At 41.9% G+C, this 21,641-nt stretch overlaps 1 protein-coding gene across 13 annotated transcripts in view; it reads left to right on the plus strand.

The window, feature by feature from the left end:
• Positions 1-21,641, plus strand: part of CELF2 (CUGBP Elav-like family member 2) — a 501,843-nt gene that overhangs the window by 387,787 nt on the left and 92,415 nt on the right. For all 13 annotated transcript variants that reach the window (XM_036024602.1, XM_036024612.1, XM_036024607.1 and 10 more), the window contains one exon: positions 3,988-4,070. In XM_036024602.1, the coding sequence (XP_035880495.1) occupies positions 3,988-4,070 (83 nt within the window). The remainder of the gene's footprint in view (positions 1-3,987; positions 4,071-21,641) is intronic.

Raw genomic sequence — 21,641 nt, forward strand, 5'->3', positions numbered from 1 at the left:
ATGATGTTTCTCCCTTCCTTTGTTGAAATAATCTCCGTGGGTCAATGAATCTAAAATTTTAAGTGAGCATATCAAGTGATAGATGGATAAAGAAAGTATGGCTTTTAAAGAGTACTCACAGAAATAAAGAGTCTTTAACACACTCTTATTCTGGAAGTGTACAGACAGAAGTCCCATTGAGGGAAAAAATACAGATTGCTGTGCTTAAGGTGACTATTGAAGTTTGTAATTCTCTATCCTGCAAATTTTAAGATAACTTAATCAAACACTGTTTTTATTAAATGGATTAGTATGCATGCTGAATGAAGTATAAGACATTTTAAGCCCAAGAAAAGTAAAGAATAATTTTTACTTTTGACTTTAAAAATTTGTTCCTAATGTAATACTAGGCTATACGTCCATATAGTTTACGGGAGGGTTTAGGCAGATCTGGTTTTTATTCTCTAATTTAGAAGTGATGAAACTAAAGTAAGTTACAGAGGAAGTTAGATATTTTTCAAATGTTTGAACCCAGAGGAAAGAGTCTTGGGTGATATTCCAAATCATACTGTCTTCCCCAGAACCCCCACATTTCTGCAGGTTGCTTATGGCAGGAGGGTTCCCAGCTGAGGCTACAGGTGAGGGCAGAAGTGCAGCCTGGGCTCTGCTCTCCATGCCATGGGCTATCGAGAGGAGCTCTGCCTGCCTGGAAATGGGATGCCTTTTTCAAAAGTGCCAGATGTATTTTCCAGAATGGCACCCACGGAGCTGAGCTGTAGGATTGGGGTTCAATGGGCAATGAGGAGAGCATGTCACTAATGTTATTCTGTATATTCTCCTGTGTATTACAACCAGAACTTGAGCTGATCTTGGCATCATCTTAATTAAAAAGAAAACAAAACACAAAAAGACCTTTGTTTAAATGTACATAAAGAAAGGGTTAAGAGCTGTGCATAGTTTGGAGATGATCAGTAATAAAAAAAATGCCAGTTTCACCTTACCAGTTATACAGGCAGAGAGGACCCCAGATGAAATTGGGAAGAGATTGACATTTGGGGTATCTTCTTTTTTTTTTTTAAGATTTTATTTATTTTTAGAGAGGGAAGGGGGAGAGAGAGAGAGAGAGAGAAACATCAATGTGCAGTTGCTGGGGGTTATGGCCTGCAACCCAGGCATGTACCCTGGCTGGGAATCGAACCTGGGACACTTTGGTTCCCAGCCCGCGCTCCATCCACTGAGCTACACCAGCCAGGGCGTGGGGTATCTTCTTATCTCCCCTTCTATACATTAGACTCCCCTCTCCATCCCCACCCATCGCACACTGCTCAGACATCAGGTTCAAACTTGCCTTTTCTCAAACACAAAACCCCCATGAAAACCACCTTCCATTTACTAAGAACCTTGTTCAAAAGGAAAGCACATTAGCCACATTTACACTAAGATGTAAATAGCTAGGAAGAGTTAAATGTTGCCATCCCTATGGGCACCAGGTTAAATAGGAAGTGAACTGTACCTTCCCAGTGGATTCCAGGCAGGGGGAAGGGTAGGCATTTTGTTTGGGCAGTTAAGGCAGGAGAACTTGCTTTATTCCTGAGACCGCTGTGTGTTAGTCAGAGCTCTTCCAGTCTGCCAAACATGCAGGCTTCCCTCAGCTGGTGTCATCTTTGTTCCTTGCTGCTTTTAGCATGGTTTGTCCTCCATTTCCAGTTTCCCTGTCATTTCACTGTTCTTTGACACCCATCTGAACGCTTCATTCTTAGCTCTGAGCATGGCCAGACTGGCATTTGTTTTCCATCTTCCTTAACTGCCGTCTTCCCAGGCAAGCAAACTATCGTATAACTTCTATTCCATCCCTAAATCTCTCTTTAACCATCACACCTCCCAAATCCACGTGCTTGAAAGTATCAGATTGTGCCTCTTTTTTGAAGCTCTGATTATTGAGGTTGAAGTTCAGAGCCTTCCCCATTGCTTTCTTATCTCAAATCTATCCCCATAAGCCCAGGAGTAGGAAAGGAGAACTTACTGAGAGTCTGGTTGTTAGAAGCTTTCAGAAGGCAATTGATGTTCCTTTTTCTGCATTTCTTTCTATACCAAGCCTAACAAAGTATACTTGGTATTTTTTCTTCCTAGAGCTAGTACAGTAAATACTGGAAGCTGGGACTTTACATTGCTGTTTTTAAATTATTCCTTGATCTAAAGCAATTCCTATAGCTTTTCTTAGGCTTATGTTATGCCAGTGAAGCTAAAACCACTCATTAATTTGCTTAGTTCAGTAAAAAAATTTACCATCAGGCAGCATGGCTGCATGAACTCTGGTCAAAGAAGTCCAAATAGCTAAAATGAAAAGCTCATATAAAAATGGTCAGTCTGCCCATCTGTGATTCTTTAAAGAAATTTCATAATTTTCAATTTTTTCTGTCATGCCAATGATTTATGTTAGGGGTTTCCTATCCTTGGATGCATGGATTTTTTAAATGCCAAGGAGCTATGGTCATACTCTACTTTGTCCAAAAGGTAAAGGTTTTGCATATTTGACTTCAGCAAATCATATATATTTGATTCATTGAAATCAAATATATGGCAAGTTTCCAAATTTCTTTCCAAATGAGGAGGAGTCATTTTTGATGCATTTAGGAGTGCTATACAAATGGTATTGCACTTTATTTTCCCCTACTCCTTTGAATGAGTTTTCGTTTTGAAAAAAGAATGCCAACTAAAGCTGGCTAGTGGTACCAACTCACCACTCTCCAAGTGTGTCATTTTTTTTTTTTTTTTTGCTCTTGGTCTTCTTTGCATCATTCTCCCAAATAAAACCAGTGCTAATACCTGAGTGCTGTGTGTCTCTCTCCTGCTGCTTGCTGTCGTTGGCATGGGAGTGCCTCTCAGAGCTGTACCTGTCTCTGGCTCTGTGCCTTAGGATCCTTTAGTAAAGTGGGGTAAAATATGCACAGTCTTGGTGAGTGCATCTCTCCCCTCTTTTCCTAGCCCAGCTTACCAAAGACAGCCCTGATCAGAGGTGGCATCTTTTCTCTTTAAATTTTTAGTTTTGTCCATACCTTTTTTTTAAGCCTGGTCATGCTAAGACACTGCATGCTATTTAACAGATTGTTAACTGATATCTTTATTTGTTTTAACCAGATATGTTAACCAATATCTTTAGTTAGCTACAAGTTTAGGAAGGGGTCAGCCACCCTTCAGAACACAGGAGGAATGGTCTATGATTTGGCACTGTTTTCTTTGGTGGAAGGAGCTGGATAGGAATAGGGTATATGCCAGCCTCTCCTGGAGGGGCCTTCAGCCTGGACTCCCATCAGCTCTTGGAAATACAGAACCAAGAGATTACCAGTCAATGTGCCACAGCCGTAGTAAATATGTGGGACAGAGCATGCAAATATCTGTTTGGGCATGTGTCCACCTGTATTGTAACTTAATTGCTAGCTAGTTAAAATAAAATAATCTTTCATTCTGGCAAACAAATATTGAGTATCTCTTATATGGGAATTTACATTATGTACCATGGTGGAGATAAAAAAATAATGGAGCATTATGCCAGTTTTGAAGAAGCTTACAATCTAGTTGTCTAAACCAGTGAGTTTAGAAAGTGTTTTAAAAGTGTGATGTTCTAGAGATACCCTTTAAGGAAATTATAGTTAATGTGAGTTTCTGCTATTGTTGCTGTGATTAAACACTTCTCTCTGTGAGGCTGTGCACCACAAGTCCTATTAACAACTCACCCACCACCTCCCATCGTTTCTGAAGAGCCGTGTTCTAGGGAGCTGGCGCACAGAGCCATGGATTGATCTCTGCCACGGGTACAGCTAATAAATATGACTTAGGATGAAAGGCACGATGTAAATGCTTGAGATGTTGTTTATTACTGTTCTCATGTACTTTATTATTTTTAAATTGTGCATCCTTTAAAGTAGATTATTTGTTCGCCACAGTCTCCATTATATCTAAGCAAAGCATTCACAGAAATTTCTAAAACCTTTTCATTTCTCTCTGTAGGTTGTTGTTTCGTAACATTTTATACAAGAAAAGCTGCACTTGAGGCCCAGAATGCACTGCACAATATTAAAACTTTACCTGGGGTGAGTCGGTTTACTTTTGTACCAAAATCACTTTATTGCTTGAAAATGGTCCTTTCAACTGAAGGCGCTAGTTATGGGCTCTTAGTGCCAAAAATGACTTTGGTCTTTTGAGGAGTGTGTGCTGACCCCTCCGTTCCTCTGCAGCAGCCAAACCAGCCGGCCGGCCCCGTAAAGAAGCACTGGCATTAATGCTGACAGAAAGAGCTCTCAAATAGTGTGTCCCCTGGTTAGAAAATCAGAGTGACCCCACTGGGTCACAGCGGCTGCCAAAGAGTATTGGGTGGGCTAAGATTTTAAAAAGGGGGGAAAAAAAACTCAACACACACAAGAGAAGCAAATGGAAAAGGAAAAGCTTTTACTCACCAGGGCCCCTTTTCAAATTTTGTCTTTAGATTTTTCTTTTGAAAGGACAAAATGTACTCTGTACAGCCATAATATTAAACCTCCTAATGGCTTCTAAACAGTCCTTGGTGGTTAACAAAGTCAGTGTTTCAATGCCCAATTTGTGGCTGCATGTTGATAGAGAACAGAAAATACAAAGCTTACCCCTTTTTTCCATTTCCTTCCCAGTAATATTCAATGATGAGTACAGTTCACTAGAAATGAACTGATTTATATAGCTACTTCATCAGAATACATGATTTCTGGAGTTTTGTGTCAATTTTATATAATGCATGCTAGTATAAATTTCCCTGTGCTGTTTGGATATTTTCCCCATTGACATGGAAATCAGTGACAAGCTGATGTCAGAATGATGGGCGTCGGTTGTATGAGGAACCTGTGGTAAGCAGTGCAGTGGTGCCGATTTATTGAAGCCTGGTTCGGTGGTAACAGAAGAAAGATCACATAATGTCCCTGATGTTCTCAGAGTATAATACTAACTTTGTGTCATTTAGCCATCTCTGTAGGTGTGCACACACATGGGCATTTTACCTCCCATTACCCCCAGAAAAGAAAGCATTTGTTTAATTCCCCTTAGATCCACTGAAAATTTTATGATATTTGTGATGGCAAGCTATTCAACAAAAGGTTATCAATATATTAGCTGCTTAATAACCCAAAAGCAATGAATTGTGAGCCTTGGTCTTGAACCACACCACATTGGTTTTCCCCTTTTCATGTGAGCACATCAGAGAGAGGCTCAGCAAAGCAAGTGCATGGTAGGAGAATCCTCCCTCCCAGTTTAATTTAACTTCTCCCTGAAACTTACGAGGGGGGTTTAGTAAGGCAGCTTTTAGTAGGTCTAAGTGACTTTTTAAACCAAAAGTAGTACCTCAGCTTCATTTTCTATATAAATGGGATTATTCCAAAGTAAATTCTGGGAGGTTGCAGCGTTTTTAGATCATATTATCGAGTGACACAACCAAATCCCTTCCATGTGTATTTTTAAAAAATACTTGAAATGATGAATGCTCATTTAGCATTTAGGGTATATTGATGCCAAATCACATCCTGTTTTAAACTAATGCAAAGCTTGGTTACTTTTAATTTGTCCTGAAAAAAAGCATAGCTCCCAACATGCCATCTTTATATGTGAAGATGCCCTCAAGAAACCCAGAGTTAACATGACAACTGAGCCATGTTGAAAACCGTGCAAGTGACCCATGACTACGCTCCTGTTTGGGGCATCTTACTCGGACCCTTTTCTTAGCAAATAAATAGCATCTTAATTTATTTTTAAAAAATCACATATGTCTCTCTCTCCTCCCTAAAAACTCCGCATCCAGAAGTCAGGGATGGTAAATTTGGAGACCCCTTATTAAGGACAGTGATTTGGGGGTTGGAAAAGATGGTTTGTGGATTGTTTGGGTTTTCTTTTTATCCAGTTCAATTTCATATGCCCAATTACTTGAGGCGGGTTAAATGAAAGTTTGGAGATGTCGGGTCTGATTTGCAGGCTCAGAGCCTCCACGGCGCACGCACTGCTGCTGCACTTGCCATTTCCAATTAGGTAAATAGGAACCGAGGTCTACGTCTTACATTCATGTGTAGCTTTATCTGATAAATATCACCCTTAACAGCTACAGGAAAATCATGAAAGTGGTTTCCTTTCAGCTGTGAGCTTTTGGTGGACAAGAAGAAATAGGACCAGACATAAAAGATTAATGCATATTCTTGGAGAAAAAATATTACAGGATGCCTTGCTGTTTGATTGCAATCCTTGGAATTAGTCAACATTTCCATAATTCTAAACCAATATACACCTGTTTCCCCACTGTGATGCAAGGCACAACTTAATTTAACAGAAGCCCTGCTGTGCTCGGCCTCTCATTAAATACCAAGTGAGTTCAGTAATTTAAAGTCGTACCACTACTATTTTTACTGGTTGCCTTCATGTTATGAAATTAATAAGAAATTAATGATGCACTTTGCCATATGCCTTTAATATCTCTCTGTATAAAAATAAAAGGGATAAAGAAAAAATGCATCACCAGCTGACACTTTAAAGCTTTCCTGCTTGTAATCATTTTCCTGCGGATAAAATCCATTAAAAAGGCACTTGCTGCCTTTTCTTCTAAAGTGTCCAAAACATTCAATTTAAAACAAGATCAAAGAGTGCTGGGTGTTCGGGGTTCTTGTTTTGTTTTGGTTTTTTTTTTCTATTTTCTTTTGCTGTTGGTATTTTGTATCATACGGCACTTTTATCATGCAACCAAAATTAGGTTTAGAAACCATCTCTCCTTCTTGAGAGAAACAAAGAACTTGGTTAGGATGTGAGAGGAAAAAAGCCAGCAGGACTATGTGTAATGCAGTTGACTGTGTCGGCTCTCAGATTTCTCTATAAAGACACCCTTCCTCATGTGTCCCGTATGGGTTATAGAGTCCCTTTACCTGGAAGGTGCAAGGCGTGGGGTCAAGGATCAGGGCCGTACTCATCAGTGGGAGGTCACTGAGGAACCATTTCTCAAGCCTGTCTCTTACCTCATGACTGAGAAAGATACTGGGTCATAACACCTCCTGAAATGTTCAATGTGAACTCTAGAAATAGAATATTAAAAATAACAGGAGTTAAATTGGACAGCTCAACCCAAAGAGCAAAGGATGGGAGTCCCGTGTTCATTTCCCTGGTTTCATCATGTTCTCTTTTAGAAATGGCAGCTTGAAGCATAAGCAACTGATCAAATTCTAAGTGCAGTACTTTATTTATGACTGGCATTTTATTAGATTAATAAATCACTAATGGTTACTGGATGCCTACTGGGTACTAAGGGGTCTAAGCTATTCTGATCACACACACACACACACACACACACACACACATTCCCCCTCCCCCTTGGAATTCCCTAGTGAGTCACACTCTTACAGCCTGAAGAGCCTACTGTGGCTGTGCCTGCACAGGCAGGGCTACTTAATGAGCCATTGAGTTTGGTGCAAAATTGGGAAACTGACTCTTTCCAGAGTTCGTGTTCTTGGACAGATTTTCATTGCCTCTGCTCTAACAGTACAGCACGTGGCTTACGGATAGCTTCCTTTGTGTAGGGTTTCAGGTAGGCACAACCTAACTGGTCGATTCATTCAATAGAAGCGTCATCATTTGCCATTGTATTTCCCAGAGAGAAATCTTTGGAAAGGCAACTTGGAAGATTCATTTTGTTTTCACTGACCTAATTTAGCTTAATTAAAAAAATAAAGTGAAGACCTTAATTGAGGCACAGAACAACCACCATGATCTTTCAGTCATCAGATGTGAAGGCCAAATATCCCTGTGCCAGTGACGGCACTGTGGCTTATGTCATTCTTTCTTCAAGGTCTTAGCACATACTGTCTCTAGCTATAAGGCGTTTTGATTGAAAATCTACAGCAGTATCATTAGGGCATTCACTGTATAAATTAATTTAATTAAGGGTGTAATAACAGAGGAATATGGTTTTGAAAAAGCTCTTAAATTTTAACAGCAAGAAGGAATCAGTGGAATCTAAATGTCTTGTAAAATATTAATTGCAAATTTCTTCCAGACATTTTCTCTGAATATGCCTTATTCCGTTCCTTTTTAGAATCACTACCAGTTTTATTAAATGCAGTTTATATTAAGGAGTTACTGCCCTGAGAGAACATTTGTTTGCAGCACCCCATTTTGGCGGCGGCATGCTGAAAGGTGTTTTATAATAACGCAGGCAGTGTGAGCACGGACTGCACGTAGATTCGAGATATAAAAACAAATGAGCCTGATCCAGTGGGAAGAAGCTGTAAATAAAACGGCCTCTTGGGACAAGTGTGTTCACCCACACAAAGTGAATGAACCCCTTCCTGGCTTGCCCTGGAAGAGATAATTTACCTATGTGGGTAGGCGCTTTCCTCCCAGGCAGATTGTAACGCAACTCTCCATAGAATTGTCCCCCTGTGTCCTTTAATAGTGGAATGCCAGGATTTAATATCCTTTCAGTAGGACAGCTTGGCTCTCACTGGGACCAAATTCAATTTGTCCATTGTAATGCGTTTTAAGGTGGTCATTTTCCTTGAACCACCTCTGCTAACTATTAATACGTGTTTAATGCCTTTGTTCTCAGAGTCATGATGGTTATTATTTTATCATTATCATTATTTCTGTCATAAAATCTCTCAAACCGCATGTCATCATTATGATGAAAATTTCCCCCAAAGCATCCATTTGATTCAAAGCCAAACTAAGTCAAACTAGAAAAAATGGTTTTTTTACATGTGTTTTATTTGAAACTGTTATGAAAAACAGCCAAAATACCTTTCTCTACAAACGGGTTTGAGTCCTCAAAATCATGGGCCGTGGGGAACATTCCTGTACTCATACAGCCCATGTTCACTGAACTGTGACCGTTTGCCAGGCACTGTTCTAGGTACTGGGGGTGCGATAGCAGTTGTGCTGTTTGGAGCTGAGTCACCGACAGACAGAGTCCGCCACCGTGCCTCTGCCACCATGCCTCTGCGTAGTTAACGTTTAACAGATAGCTCTGGGGTAGTGGAGGCCAGAAAGGGTTAGTTTTATAAAATATTTCCAGAGGAGCTGAGTTTTGTTCCAAAAATGATAATTCTGCCCACAAGTATTCCAAATGCTCTAAAATATAAGATGAATACGGATTTGTTATTACCTGTGTGTATAAGGATACAATTTATTTCATATACACGTATCTATACATATTTATATAGAGCTCCAAACACCTACAGATAAATTGACATTCACACATCTACATGTGGATATCAGTTGAGCCATATAAATACAGGTTTAAGAAGATTTAGCTTAAACATCGCATTTTCTGTTGGGTCTGCCAGCATCCTCTCAGTCATTGTGCTGCCATCTCTGTTGCCGATGCCAGACTCCATGAAGCGCCTCGGTCCCTCCGCACACCTCTTACCAGTTTGTTTCTGCTTTGAATCAGAGTCATGGCTAGTTGTAGTGCGTGTGCAAGGTTTTTGAGAACTACTATTTTCATGATGATAATCCTGTCTTCCACCTACTTAACAGAAGAATGAGATAAGGTATGTAAAGCTTCCTGAGGCCCTGAGGAGAAGCGCTTATAAAACATTGTTTCTACATGGTAGTTTCTGTGGGTGTGAACTCTCCTGCTGGGACAGCCCACCATACAAAGTGCATTTGCTGTGGGATGTACCACTCAGAACATCCATTTGGTGTACATTCTTCAGATTTACATCTGCAGAATTTGGTCTAGGCCGAAATATCTGGCCTCATAGGCCTAACCCAAACCAGCTAATTCCCTGCTGCCTGGGCTGTTGTAATAGAACACTTAAGTCCCAGAGAAATACAGGCTACACAGAAAATAAGGCCTTTCTTTAAGCTGACTTCTGAAAGGACTAAGATGCACCATGGTGTTTGTGGCTGTAGAGGAGCTTCTCTGCGGGGTGCAGAAGCCCCTGCCCACCCTGGGAGCCAAGCCGTGTGAAGGAGAAGAGCTCCAGGTGGAGAAGCAGCTGCCAGTGGGACTCAGCCAGGTGGCAGGATTGCCACCAGGAGAGACCCTGGAGAGAAAGTTGGAGGATAGAGGAAACCCTTGGCCTAGTGATTTCCAGTCCGCAGGTCCCAGCCCCAGAGGTCTGGGAAAGTATATTTTAATACTTTATAAAAGGCCATTAGGAATTCACCGTTTCAGCCATGATAAAGGTGCTTGTGCCACTCAAATAGAGGATGCTTTTGCTTTGCTAATTCAATAATTGCGAATGGCGATTATTTACGCATGTCTCCAGTTAACTAATTAAAATCTAGTTACTTTTAAAATATGGACTACTGAAAGCAAGAACGTCTGTAGGAGAAAATTAATGGGGATGGGGAGGGTCCTTGGTGAAAAGTTGGAAATGACTGAGCCAAACAGCCCAGCCAGCATGGGGTAAACAAGGAGTCGCCACACCACTTGTCGGAAACAGAACTCAGTGTTTTATTTTACAGACAACACAGTCTCAACTACATACCTAATGGGTAGGAGTATTCTGAGGGTTTATGAGCTGCAAATGGCCTGGCACAGGTGCCTGGCCGGATGTGCAAAATTGTCAACTCGTTATTTGAGGAATCCTGGTGTCTGATTGTTATGTGAGGACATGGTGTGGTGGCGCAGGGCAGAATGAAGCAGTAGTTGATTTCGAGACCGTCATTTCTTCATGACACCTCAAGTTTAAATTGGGAATACTAAGTTCACTTATATTGACCTCAGTTCCCAAGAGGTTGGTAAGATTTCAAAAGAAGATGGTGGAAAGAAAAAAATTTCATGAATATGATAAAAGTCTGTGGAATTGCAGAGGGGCAGGTCGTGAGAGTCAAATGAAAGGGGGAAGAGTTTGAAATCAAGCTGGAAAATCATCCCCATTCTGTCTCAAGAGTATGAGGCCTCCATGAGAATTCATCACCCCAATATATGACCGTTGTCCTGGAAGGAACTGGAACCTTTCACATGTGAAGGCCTTTCACATGTGGGCTGGGTACAGCTCAACAGACTGTCTGGGTGAAGGGGGCTGGTCAGTACAGCAGGTCCTCAAATGATGTCATTTCATTGTAACGTTAATGAGATGCTGTAGGACTTTAACTCTTATTTATATTAATTAGCTTATGGCAAAATTTGTTTCATTATATGTTGTTTCACTTAAAGTCACAGAGCCTGTTGATGACATGAAAAGTGCAGGCGTACTGTATATGACATGAGCCTCAGGGTTCTTCCCCACCCCTGAGAAATAGAGAGCTGGGGGGAGGGGACCATGATCAGAGGGAGCCTGGGCCCCACCCCTGAGCCAGATCTGGTTAAGCACAAGGGAAGCACACTGGCCCCTAGGAAGGAGAGAGGCAGGGGAAGAGCATCATGTGTCCTTTGCTTGTTTTAGCAATAGACTGTCATTGCACACAGGTGCTCAGGAAGTCCCATTAGTATTGACATAAGCTATTAACTTTGTTTTGATAATAAAGCCATATTTGAGGACCATATCATTACTGCTGTTACTACAAGTCACAAGATGAAAGGATAAACAATAAACAGTACCTGAGGGAGAGTGCAGAAAGGGACACGGTGACAAATGTTCTCTCCTACTCTCTTGTTCCTGACTGACATTACTTCCCACTGGTACTCAAAACACATACTGTGCTGTCATCTCCTCCTCCATCAGTACTTAGAAATGCTTCAAAGCCCATCCCTTCTTCATCTGCAAAACAGAGTGGTTGGATGAAGTGATTCTAAGAGTCCTTTGCGGTGAACTGTCCTTCACCTTCCATACGCTGCCTACAGGAATGTCCCACTGGAGTTTTAAGAAATCTAGACAGATAGATTGAGGCAGAGAAAACAGCTAATAGGTAGATAGGCAGGAAGACAAACAGATAGGTGGACACGTAGGTATATAGGTAATAAGATAGATAGATAGACAGACAGAGATTTACATGACTTGTTTTAAGGATTAGTCATTTCAGAGTCCTTTGTATAGACAAAGCTGAACCATTACAGGTTTAGCTATCCTCTTTTTTAAGAATCTCCTGGCATATGCTTCCCTCTTACCTCTAGTTGAGAACCAACAGGGAGCTTAGCACTCACCATTTTTCTAGCAGGACACAGAAGAAAGGGAAGGCAGTGAACTCTAACAAGTCAGTCTAATTCCTTGCTTACAGCCTTGGTTTGACAAGTAAGGGTGTTTAACCTAATGAGGTTTAAGGATTATTGATGGCTTTCTTTTATCTGTTTGATTCCTGTCCCCACTTCCCATTGTTAAGTGAGTTGCCTGTGTTTGTAGATGGCTTTATGGTGCTGTTTGTCACCCCTTCTAAAAATATTTCAGGTGATGTATTGATAGCGTTCACCTTGTTATACTGAGGACACTGAGGTGCCAGCAGATTAAATTAACTTCTCTGCCCTCCCCTGGCAAAGCAGTGACAGAACTAGAATTAGAAGTCACAGCTGCTAACACTTTCCATAGCTTGGCCTCCTGACAGAGGATTTTGGCAAGGCACTCACCACATCTTAGGGAGTGGGAAGCATGACTTAGGAGGTCAACACAGCACAATAAAAATGACTACAAAGCGACTGTTGATTGCCTGCTTATCAGGTACCATATGGAGGCCCTAGGACGATATTGGGGTCATCACAACTCCACAGGCATGTGTCGTGAAGCCCCCTTTTACTGATAAGAAAGTGGAAACTCAAAACGAGCGACTTGTCCAGGGTTACACAGCTGGTAACTGTGAGTTGCTAGACAGTCAGGATTAAACCACTGTCTCTGGCCTCTGATGTGTAGGTCCCGTCCACTCGATGTTCACGAGGTAGAGGCTTGCAGGTGCTGGATCTTGCCTGCCCACTGTTTCAGCAGGAAGTGTGCCCCTCGGTACTTCCAGTGCTTTACTGATAAGATCAGAATGACCACATTTACTTCCTTTGGAGAGGCCCTAAAACAAATCCAAATCCTCAGCTACCACTCATAGTGTCACCACTACAACTAATGGTGTCCCATGGTGAGCTCACCAAGTGGCAGAGCCTCTGGCCCCAGTGCTTTGCTAAGTATACCTTCCTAGAAGTCAGCTGGGGCCTTCCTGGAGAACCTACCTGCCACCATGTGAGCACGGGCACCATGGCGTGCACTCTGCCCGAGATGAGAAGCCACGTTCTCTTGCACAGGCAGAGGTCACTGAAAATGCTGGGTGGGTGCAGTGTTGCAGAAAAGGTGACCAACAGCACGGTCTCTAAGAGGGAGCTTCAAAGCCAAGGCTGTCCATACTGTAAGAGGGCCTGCTTTGCAAAAATGATTATAAATGCAGCACCTTTCTTCAGAGGAGTGTAGCTTTTCCAATATCATCTCATTAACATTCATGTTATTAGGGTACTTTTCTTTATCTGCATCCACAGGCTTTCGGTCCCAGTCCACAACCTGCATCCTAATGTCCTGGCTCTATCCCGCTGGCCTCCACCCCCCACTCAGCCCTTGTCCATAGGGCAAGGGCAGATGGGGGCTGGGCTCACAAACCCTATTACTTGCCACCTGGAGCATGAGCTAGCAGGACCACAAGCTGTGGGTGTGGACTATGAGAGCGAAGTCCGTGTGACCATCGAAATGTCTGAATCCTCTGTTTCTAAAGACAGGGGACCAAACTCACCACCACAAACATGGGCACTAAGAAATTTGCTGTAACCACACACAGGATTGTGCACAATCCCCTCAGCAGCCCCACTGAGCAGCAACGTCGAACACAAGGAAACTGGGTCTGTGTGGTCCAGGCAGCTCAGGTGTTCCTTCTCTCTGTCCCCATCCAGCCATCTGCTCTGCTCTCCCTTTTTGTCCAGAAGCAAGTTAGGATCAAAGGCTGAGGTATTGACTGAGATATTAGGGCGAGTGACATGGTTAATTCTGTCTAGTCATCACGTTGTGATTTCTGTGTCGATGTGAATGTAGATAAGTGGATGTACTGTAGAGGCTTAGACCAAGGTCATGGCTGCCACTGTCTTGGTTTTGGGAGCAGGAGCTAGGATGCTATGTCACCATTAGTTAACACGTGGGGTCAGATCAGGGCGGTGTCTTCTCCAGGCCTCTGCTTCTTGCATTATTGCTCTCTATCAGGGCGGGAAGGACCAAGTGTGCGAGTGACTAGGTTCCCTCAAAACTCACCTTCACCCCAGAAGAGTAAACTAAGTGACTATGGGTCAACAGAATATATTTGAGTGATAAAATCCAGTGTTCTATTGTACTGGCTGACGTATATACTGCGTTTCTTCAGAAGAACATATATTTAAATACAGACCAGAAAACTGTGCCAGGTGTTTTGTATTAAATGGTACATGGTGGCCAGTACAGTATAGATCAGGGCTGTCAAACTCATTTTCACCGGGGACCACATTCAACCTCGCATTTGCCTTCAAGGGGCCGAATGTAATTTTAGGACTGGATAAGTGTAACTACTCCTTAACCATTAAGCGAGATCTCGGCACTACCACCAGGTAGAAACAAGGTGCTGGGCCAGATAAAACAAGGTAGAGGGCCGGATGTGTTTGCCACCTGTGCAGTAGATGGATTGTTGACAAGCCATAGGAATTAGGATTTAGAGAATTAATTGCTGTCACTGCATGTTAAATTCTGGGTATAAAGTAGTTATGAAACTCCAGAAGAAGTATGTTTCTAGCACGCTTTGGTTTTATAAATGTTTTATCTACATGACTGATATTTTTCAATGGCTTTCAGAATTTAGATAATTTTAACCAATAGCAATAAATGTTCAATTAAAAAATGATAGTAATAGTTAACATTTATTGAATCCTTACTATGTCTTGAGTACAGTGCTGAGAGCTTTATATGCCTCTGACGTCATATACTAAGAAAATAACAACAAAGCTGTAAGTAATATTTTCCTCCCTCTGGTTGCCTTTTCAACTAGAATTCTGTCATTCTAAATCCAGGAGTTAAAGTCTCTTTGACTGTTAAAGAAAATTTTTCTGACAAATCAATGACTATCTCTTTTGGCTGGTAACTGCCCTCCTTCAACTAGATACAAGTATAGTATAAGAGACAGCTGTCAGCTAGTTCAGACTAACCTCACCCTCTCATCCTAGTTCATGGTTAATATGCCATTTATGACTTACTAATATTTGTAAACTGTCATTTAAATGGAAGAGGAGCTTTAGCCAAGACTTTGATGAGTTCTCCCTCACATTTCTTCTACAGCCTTTGGAGGCCTTTACTATTATCACAACCCCTAAAAAAATAAATCTCACAAGCACCACTGAGTCATTTATTAGAGAATCTCAACTACTAGGTCACCTAAATCACTTTTCAGTCCAGGTTGTCCAGATATAAAACCTCTAGAGGTCATTAACACAAACTAAATGTCATCGGTAAGGAAAATAAAAGTTAAGGGTCACAAGCCTGTGCAATCCTGTGGCTAATTTCAGTGGATCTCTATTTATTTAAATGTTTTTTCTCTGGGTCATTGGAGGAAGAGAGGGCATGCAAAGGAGAATAGACCAGATCTCATTATAGATCATGAGCTATAGAAGCTAAAAGTGTTTTTAGAAATGGTCTGTCACCCTGGATGGTGTGGCTCAGTGGATCGAGTGCTGGCCGGCAAACCAAAGGGTGGCTGGCTCAATTCCCAGTCAGGACACGTGCCTGGGTTGTGGGCCAGGCCCCCAGTAGGGGGCGTGCAAAAGACAGCCACACATTGATGTTTCTCTCCCTCTCTTCCCCTCTCCCTCCCCCTCTCTAAAAAATAAGTAAATAAGATATTTTTTAAAAGATTAGTTATATAAAAAAAGATGATACTGTCCAACCCCCTCACTTAATAGGTGAAGAAACTGACACCCAGAAAGGATAGGTGACAGGCTGCAAGTCACACAGCCACTTCATGGTGGAGGTGGAACAGAAACGCATGTCTCCTCACTCTGAGCCTGTTGCTCTTTTCGAGAAATCATGTCCCTACAATTTTTCTACAAGATTATGCCAGACACACTGTTTTAAAGAATCAGAGATTCACAGTGCAAATGCCAGTCTGTCCACGGCGTTACACTCCCTGACAAGAAGCAAGTTGAACAAGATGATTTCTTTCTCATTTCCATTCTCTGAGGATGATCCAGAGAGACAATACTAATATTTATGTGGCCATTTACCTAAAATGATACATGAACTAGATGAATTTGTAAAGAAATTGATGAAGAAAGGGGAAGTGGTCTTCAGGTTTAATCAAACCCATTGTCATCAACAGCTGGGGCAGTGATTCTCACTTCTACACTGTGGACTTGCTGGGGAGCTCCTGACACTGCCTCTGCCCACACCACACCTCAGGCAAATGAAATTAGATTCTCTCGAGGTGGAAACCTGACATCAATATTTTTTAAAGTTCCCCCAAGTGATTGCAGTGGTCAGGCAACTTTGAGAACCACTGCTAGAAGAATGAATCTTCATCAACCCCAAGGTTTAGGAGGTGGTGATTGCCTTGCATCCTTCTCCACTCTTTATTTGGATATATGCTGATTACCTGCCCCAAAGCACAGCATAGTCTTGCTACTCAAAATGTGGTTCTTGGACCAGTAGTGTTGAATCATCTGGGAATGTGTTACAAATGCTGAGTCTCTGGCCCGACTCAGACCTGCACTGGCACCAGATCCCTGGGAGGTGTGTGTGCACAGTGAAGTTTGAGAAGCACTGTTCCGTAGAAACAGACCTCAGCCATGCTTCTTTCTGAGGAATCGATCACAGTTCACTTTAAGACGCTACTGAATACATGTGCACACATACCTGTGGCAACCATCAGAGTGATATGCAGTCTCATCTGAGTGCTGAAGAGGGCAGAGCTCCACCTTCCTTGGAGGTGCACTGGGATGACCTGACTATCTGGGACAGGCAAAGAGGTGAAGGGACAACTGAGGAAGTCTTTTGTTCACCTGCATTTTAGTAGGAGCAGCTATATTTTTCCATCCCATCAGCACTCTAAGACCAGATGAAAAATCTCACATGAGTGAGACTTATATAGAATTAATATGTCCTGGTCTGTAAGAGGATGAGGAGTTGGTGCTTTTTTAAGCACCGTTTTCCTGGCCAAAATAAGCTCATTGTAAAGCAAGAGGAGCAATTTTCTGTCATAAAAAGTTAATCTGTAATACTTGGCTGCCTGGTCCCACCTTTCAGAAACAATAGACGTGTGGAGTCCCTGCCGCTGCATCATTCCTGGGCTGGAAATTCCTTACCTGGAAAGCAAAACCCTTATCCCATTTCTCTTGATATTCACAACTTGAAAGACTTTCACTGACAAAAAAACTGTAACTACCACATGAATGCTATAAGGGGTGCTTTATGCATGTATGTTTTTGCAGTTTGGGGAACTTAAAAGGAATGTCATCTGCCCCAAATAGTTGTTAAGATATCCCCCTGAGTGCTTTATGTTTTTCATCCTTCTCAAGGAAACAGACCTTACCAGTGCTGTTTCCTCAAGAAACAATTTTTCACATTTTCCGGTTATTCCTAATCACCTGAAGTACAACAGACATCCTCATTAGCAGTCTGTAAGCACAGTCATTTGTTGCTACATAAAACTAAAATTTGCCATCGCCAGCATTTGTCTAAGTCCCAAATTTGTCAGACCAGCATCAAAGCACCAAGTGCAGCTTGTTGGCCACATGAGAAGCAGAAAGTGAACAGAGCTGCTGGATGGGACAGGGAGGGAAACAGGGCAGGACAAGAGATAATCGGTAGCCAAAGAGGGAATAACTTCCATGTGACACCTGTTGGTGGTGTGTTAGACCTGAACAGAAAAGGAGATCCAGCAGGAGTCCATCAAAAGAAAGAGGAGAACTAGCAGGGCCAACACCCACAAACACACACACACACCCTGTGTTTATTTCGCTTATCACCATCAAATGACTGTCTTAAAAATCCTGTCGGCTGAGTTTGTATACAGTTGACACCTTTCATGCTCACATTCCTCTACCCATTATACTTCAGTTTCTAATTAGAGCTGAATTAATAGGACTGGGGTTAAAAAGTAGCTTCTGCCTCTTAAGTATGCATTTTTGGAGACTGACATATATATATATATTTTTTTTTTTTTTTTTTTTTTACCCTCATCCCAGCCCACCACCCCCTTGTTTTTGTCCATGTGTTCTTTATACTTGTTCCTGTAAACCTTCCCCTCTTCCCCTGAAATTCCCTCCCCTCTCCCCTCTGGTCACTGCCAGTCTGTTCTCAATTTCAGTGTCTTTGGTTCTGTTTTACTTATTTGTTTGTTTTGTCGATTAGGTTCCTGTTAAAGGTGAGATCATATGGTATTTGATCTTTTACCACCTGGCTTATTTCGCTTAGCATTATGCTTTCCAGTTCCATCCATACTGTTGCAAAGGGTAGGAGCTCCTTCTTTCTTTCTGCTGCATAGAATTCCATTGTGTAAATGCACTATAGTTTTTTGACCCATTCATTTACTGATGGGCACCTAGGTTGCTTCCAGCACTTGGCTCGATATATTCTTTTTTCTCATATGTTCTCACTGTGCCTCTGAGTCATATGGGTTCAGTCCCCTCACCCTTGGTCTTGGAAAGAATTAGAAGACTGTAACAGGGCGACAGGATCCAGTAGTTAATCGACATATCAGCTCGTTAGTGAAAATGAGCTCCAGACTCTCAAACCTGTTGACTAAGCATGAAGTCTCCTTGTCACTAGGAAAGGAGGGAAAAAGCCAGGATAAGGGTGTTTCAGTCCCCGTGGCACTCTTTGGTCACACCTCCTGAGAGGTACCTTGATGACATTGGCTCAGTAGCTGTATGCCACACTGAGGGCACACCCTTGTTGTATTTCTGTGTAACTTGCCTCAGAGTCATTCATGGATGGGAAAAGGAGAACGCAAGAACACTTTGCCTACAAGTCAGGGATCTCATGGGCAGCAGTCTCTCAAAGTCAATTGTGCCAGGTGCCTAGTTTCTAAAATCACATCCCAGAGTCTCAAAGGAACCCTTGACCTTCAGTTTCTGACTGTACTTGGTGGGATAGCTGTTATAGTTGGGATTCTTTGGGTGTGTTCATGGGCATTTTATCTTGAGTCCCTTCTCTAAACATGATATGCTCTTCAAGTTCATAGTAATACAGACATTAAATATTTCCAGTGATAACTGGGAAAAGCTTTACTGGGAAAGGGAAAATTTAGCTTAGACTTTAACAAAATTCTTGATAATAAAAGTGAATACTCCAGCTGTCTAGGTCCAATATTGATTTATGACAGGGAAGACTGGAACCTGACCTAAAACTTGGAACATTGAAAAACTGGATCCAAGCAGAGCTGAGTATAAAAGAGAATATGTATAAAATATCTCACACTATGGGCCTTCCCAGTGCCTTCATTACAACAATGAAGAGAAATTATTAACAACGTGCCTTCTCCCAATAGGAAGGAATTTGATGTTTTCCATAAGGGGGGCAAACAAAGAACTGTGCCTTACCAGGGGTGCCCTACATTTTGACGTCCCTGGACCACCCTAGAAGAAGAGTTGTCTTGGCCCACACATTAAATACATTGCGACATATAATCACAGAATCTTATAATGTTTTCAGTCAATTTGTGATTCGGTATTGGGCTGCATTCACAGGCATCTTGGACTGGCCACAGGTTGGACACTCCTGCCTGTGCCCCAGGGGGGTTTTTTTGTGTGTGATTTCCTCAGGTCTCCATTGTTCGTTCTCGTGGTCTCCAGTAGGCTGTTGACCCTGAAGTCTTGATCTTGAAATCAGACTTAGATGTCTAGTATCTGGTATTGGAAGTTTCATCCAAATGGTCCATAGGAAATTCCAATACGTAAATTCTCCTCCCACCACACACAGGCCCTCTGCAGGTATTCCCTGTCTCAGTGGATGGTTGGTCCCACCAAGACAAAAAGCTGAAATCATCCTTGACTCCTCTTCCTTTTCCTCCCTTTCCATAGCCTGTTGCTAATCCGTGAGGAAATCCTGTGTTCTACCATAGTAGTGTCTCTAGAATTCTGCCCTCTGTACAATTTGGGACTTATCAGTTGTCATGAGAGCTAATAAAAGCACAGAAGGGACTAGGGGGCTTTTGAAGTTATCCATCCCTATAGTAACTCATTAGTCCTCCAGATGCTTTCTTAAGTGGAAGAGGATGTCACCATCGGGACACTGGAAGCTACCTGTTACCCTCAGCACAGATGAGCACGGGTGAGCATTGTTGTGTCTTAGGGCAGAAGAAAATGGATGCAACTGCTGAGTCATAAGAATGAGATCTGAACTCCATGCGGTACCCCTTCCTTTTTCTCCAACTTCTGTGACACTCTTGCCCCCATGCTGTGTCCCAGCCATGGGACATCATGCAAGTGCCGTCTCACCCGTCCTGGCAGGTAGAACTGAATATGCTTTCACCATGATCCAATGCAGCACGTCCTGAAACTCATCCTGCCACCCGCTCCATTCTGTTCCCCCTGACCATTTATATCTCAGCCTTTTCCATACGGATCTCCAAATTCCTTCAGGAGAGGGAACATTCTGAGAGGCAGCATAGTCATTCCATAGGCGCTACTCAACAAATGTCAGTTGAATAAATGAACTCCCAAGTGTAGCTTTTATTTATACACAGTCTCTCAATATAAAAAAAATCTCAAGGGTTCTTTAGAAACTGGTGGAGCAGAAGTGGGGGTTGGGAGGGTGGTCTCAACATTTTCATTGCATCAAAATCCTTCTGGTCGGGTAGACAGACCCCTACTCGACAAAGTAAAAGCACAAGGTGGAACATGAGCATGTGTAGCCACAAGGCATTTTTTTCTCTAATTGTTATCCTTAAGTGAATTAAAATAAGTTTATCATCATAAATTACTTCACAGTTCACTGTGTACTTTCACATGTTATCTGATTCCAGCCAAACAACCCTGAAAAGGATCATTTGCTGATATGATCCTTGCTGTCAGAAATGGTATGAGTTCATGATTCTTCAAGAAGTCAGGTTGCTTGACTATAGGTATTTGCAGTTGACAAAGTCAGGATTCTAACCCAGACCTTGTGGTTCCAGCTTTGTGTTCTTTCCATTGCTAAACAAATGCAAAACAGCTTCCATTTGCTAAGACCTCATTCAGCACTTCACACCCAGAGATGGGAGAGAGGATTGGTAACAGTAGGTTTGCCATTGCAAGTCAGGTGGTGTCAGTGGAGGGTGCTGACTATTTTCTTAATGTGAAATTTCTTCCATCTTCTTGTCCCATGGATCCCCTTTCCAAGTTTATCTTTGCCATGTATTTGAGGTCCCGGGCCTTGAATTTGATATTCAGAGGACTCAGCTTCGGAATAAGGGTTTTTATAGAACAATTGAACCATCATAATTTCCCTAAGCTGTACTAGCAATAATTTCCAAAGTTGGTGAGTGATCTCTTATGTTAAAGTAAAAGGTGGAAATCAAAATGAGACAGTAAAATTAAAATCAAACTCATAAAGAATTTGCAGCACTGGAAGAGATCTTCATTTGGCAAAATATCAACCAAAGTCTAATACTACTGTGGAAGATGAGATGAATAAATATAGCTGCTAAAAACAATATCAGATGTCTTGCTCAGATGTTTAATGGATTTTCATTTTAAACATGGGTAATATGAAATAGCCCTTAAGGCATTTTTTTCAAACTTGCCATCTTTTTTTAGTAGGAATTTTTTTTAA

The sequence above is a fragment of the Phyllostomus discolor genome, chromosome 1 (assembly GCF_004126475.2).
Source record: "Phyllostomus discolor isolate MPI-MPIP mPhyDis1 chromosome 1, mPhyDis1.pri.v3, whole genome shotgun sequence".
In the NCBI taxonomy this organism is placed as follows: Eukaryota; Metazoa; Chordata; class Mammalia; order Chiroptera; family Phyllostomidae; genus Phyllostomus; species Phyllostomus discolor.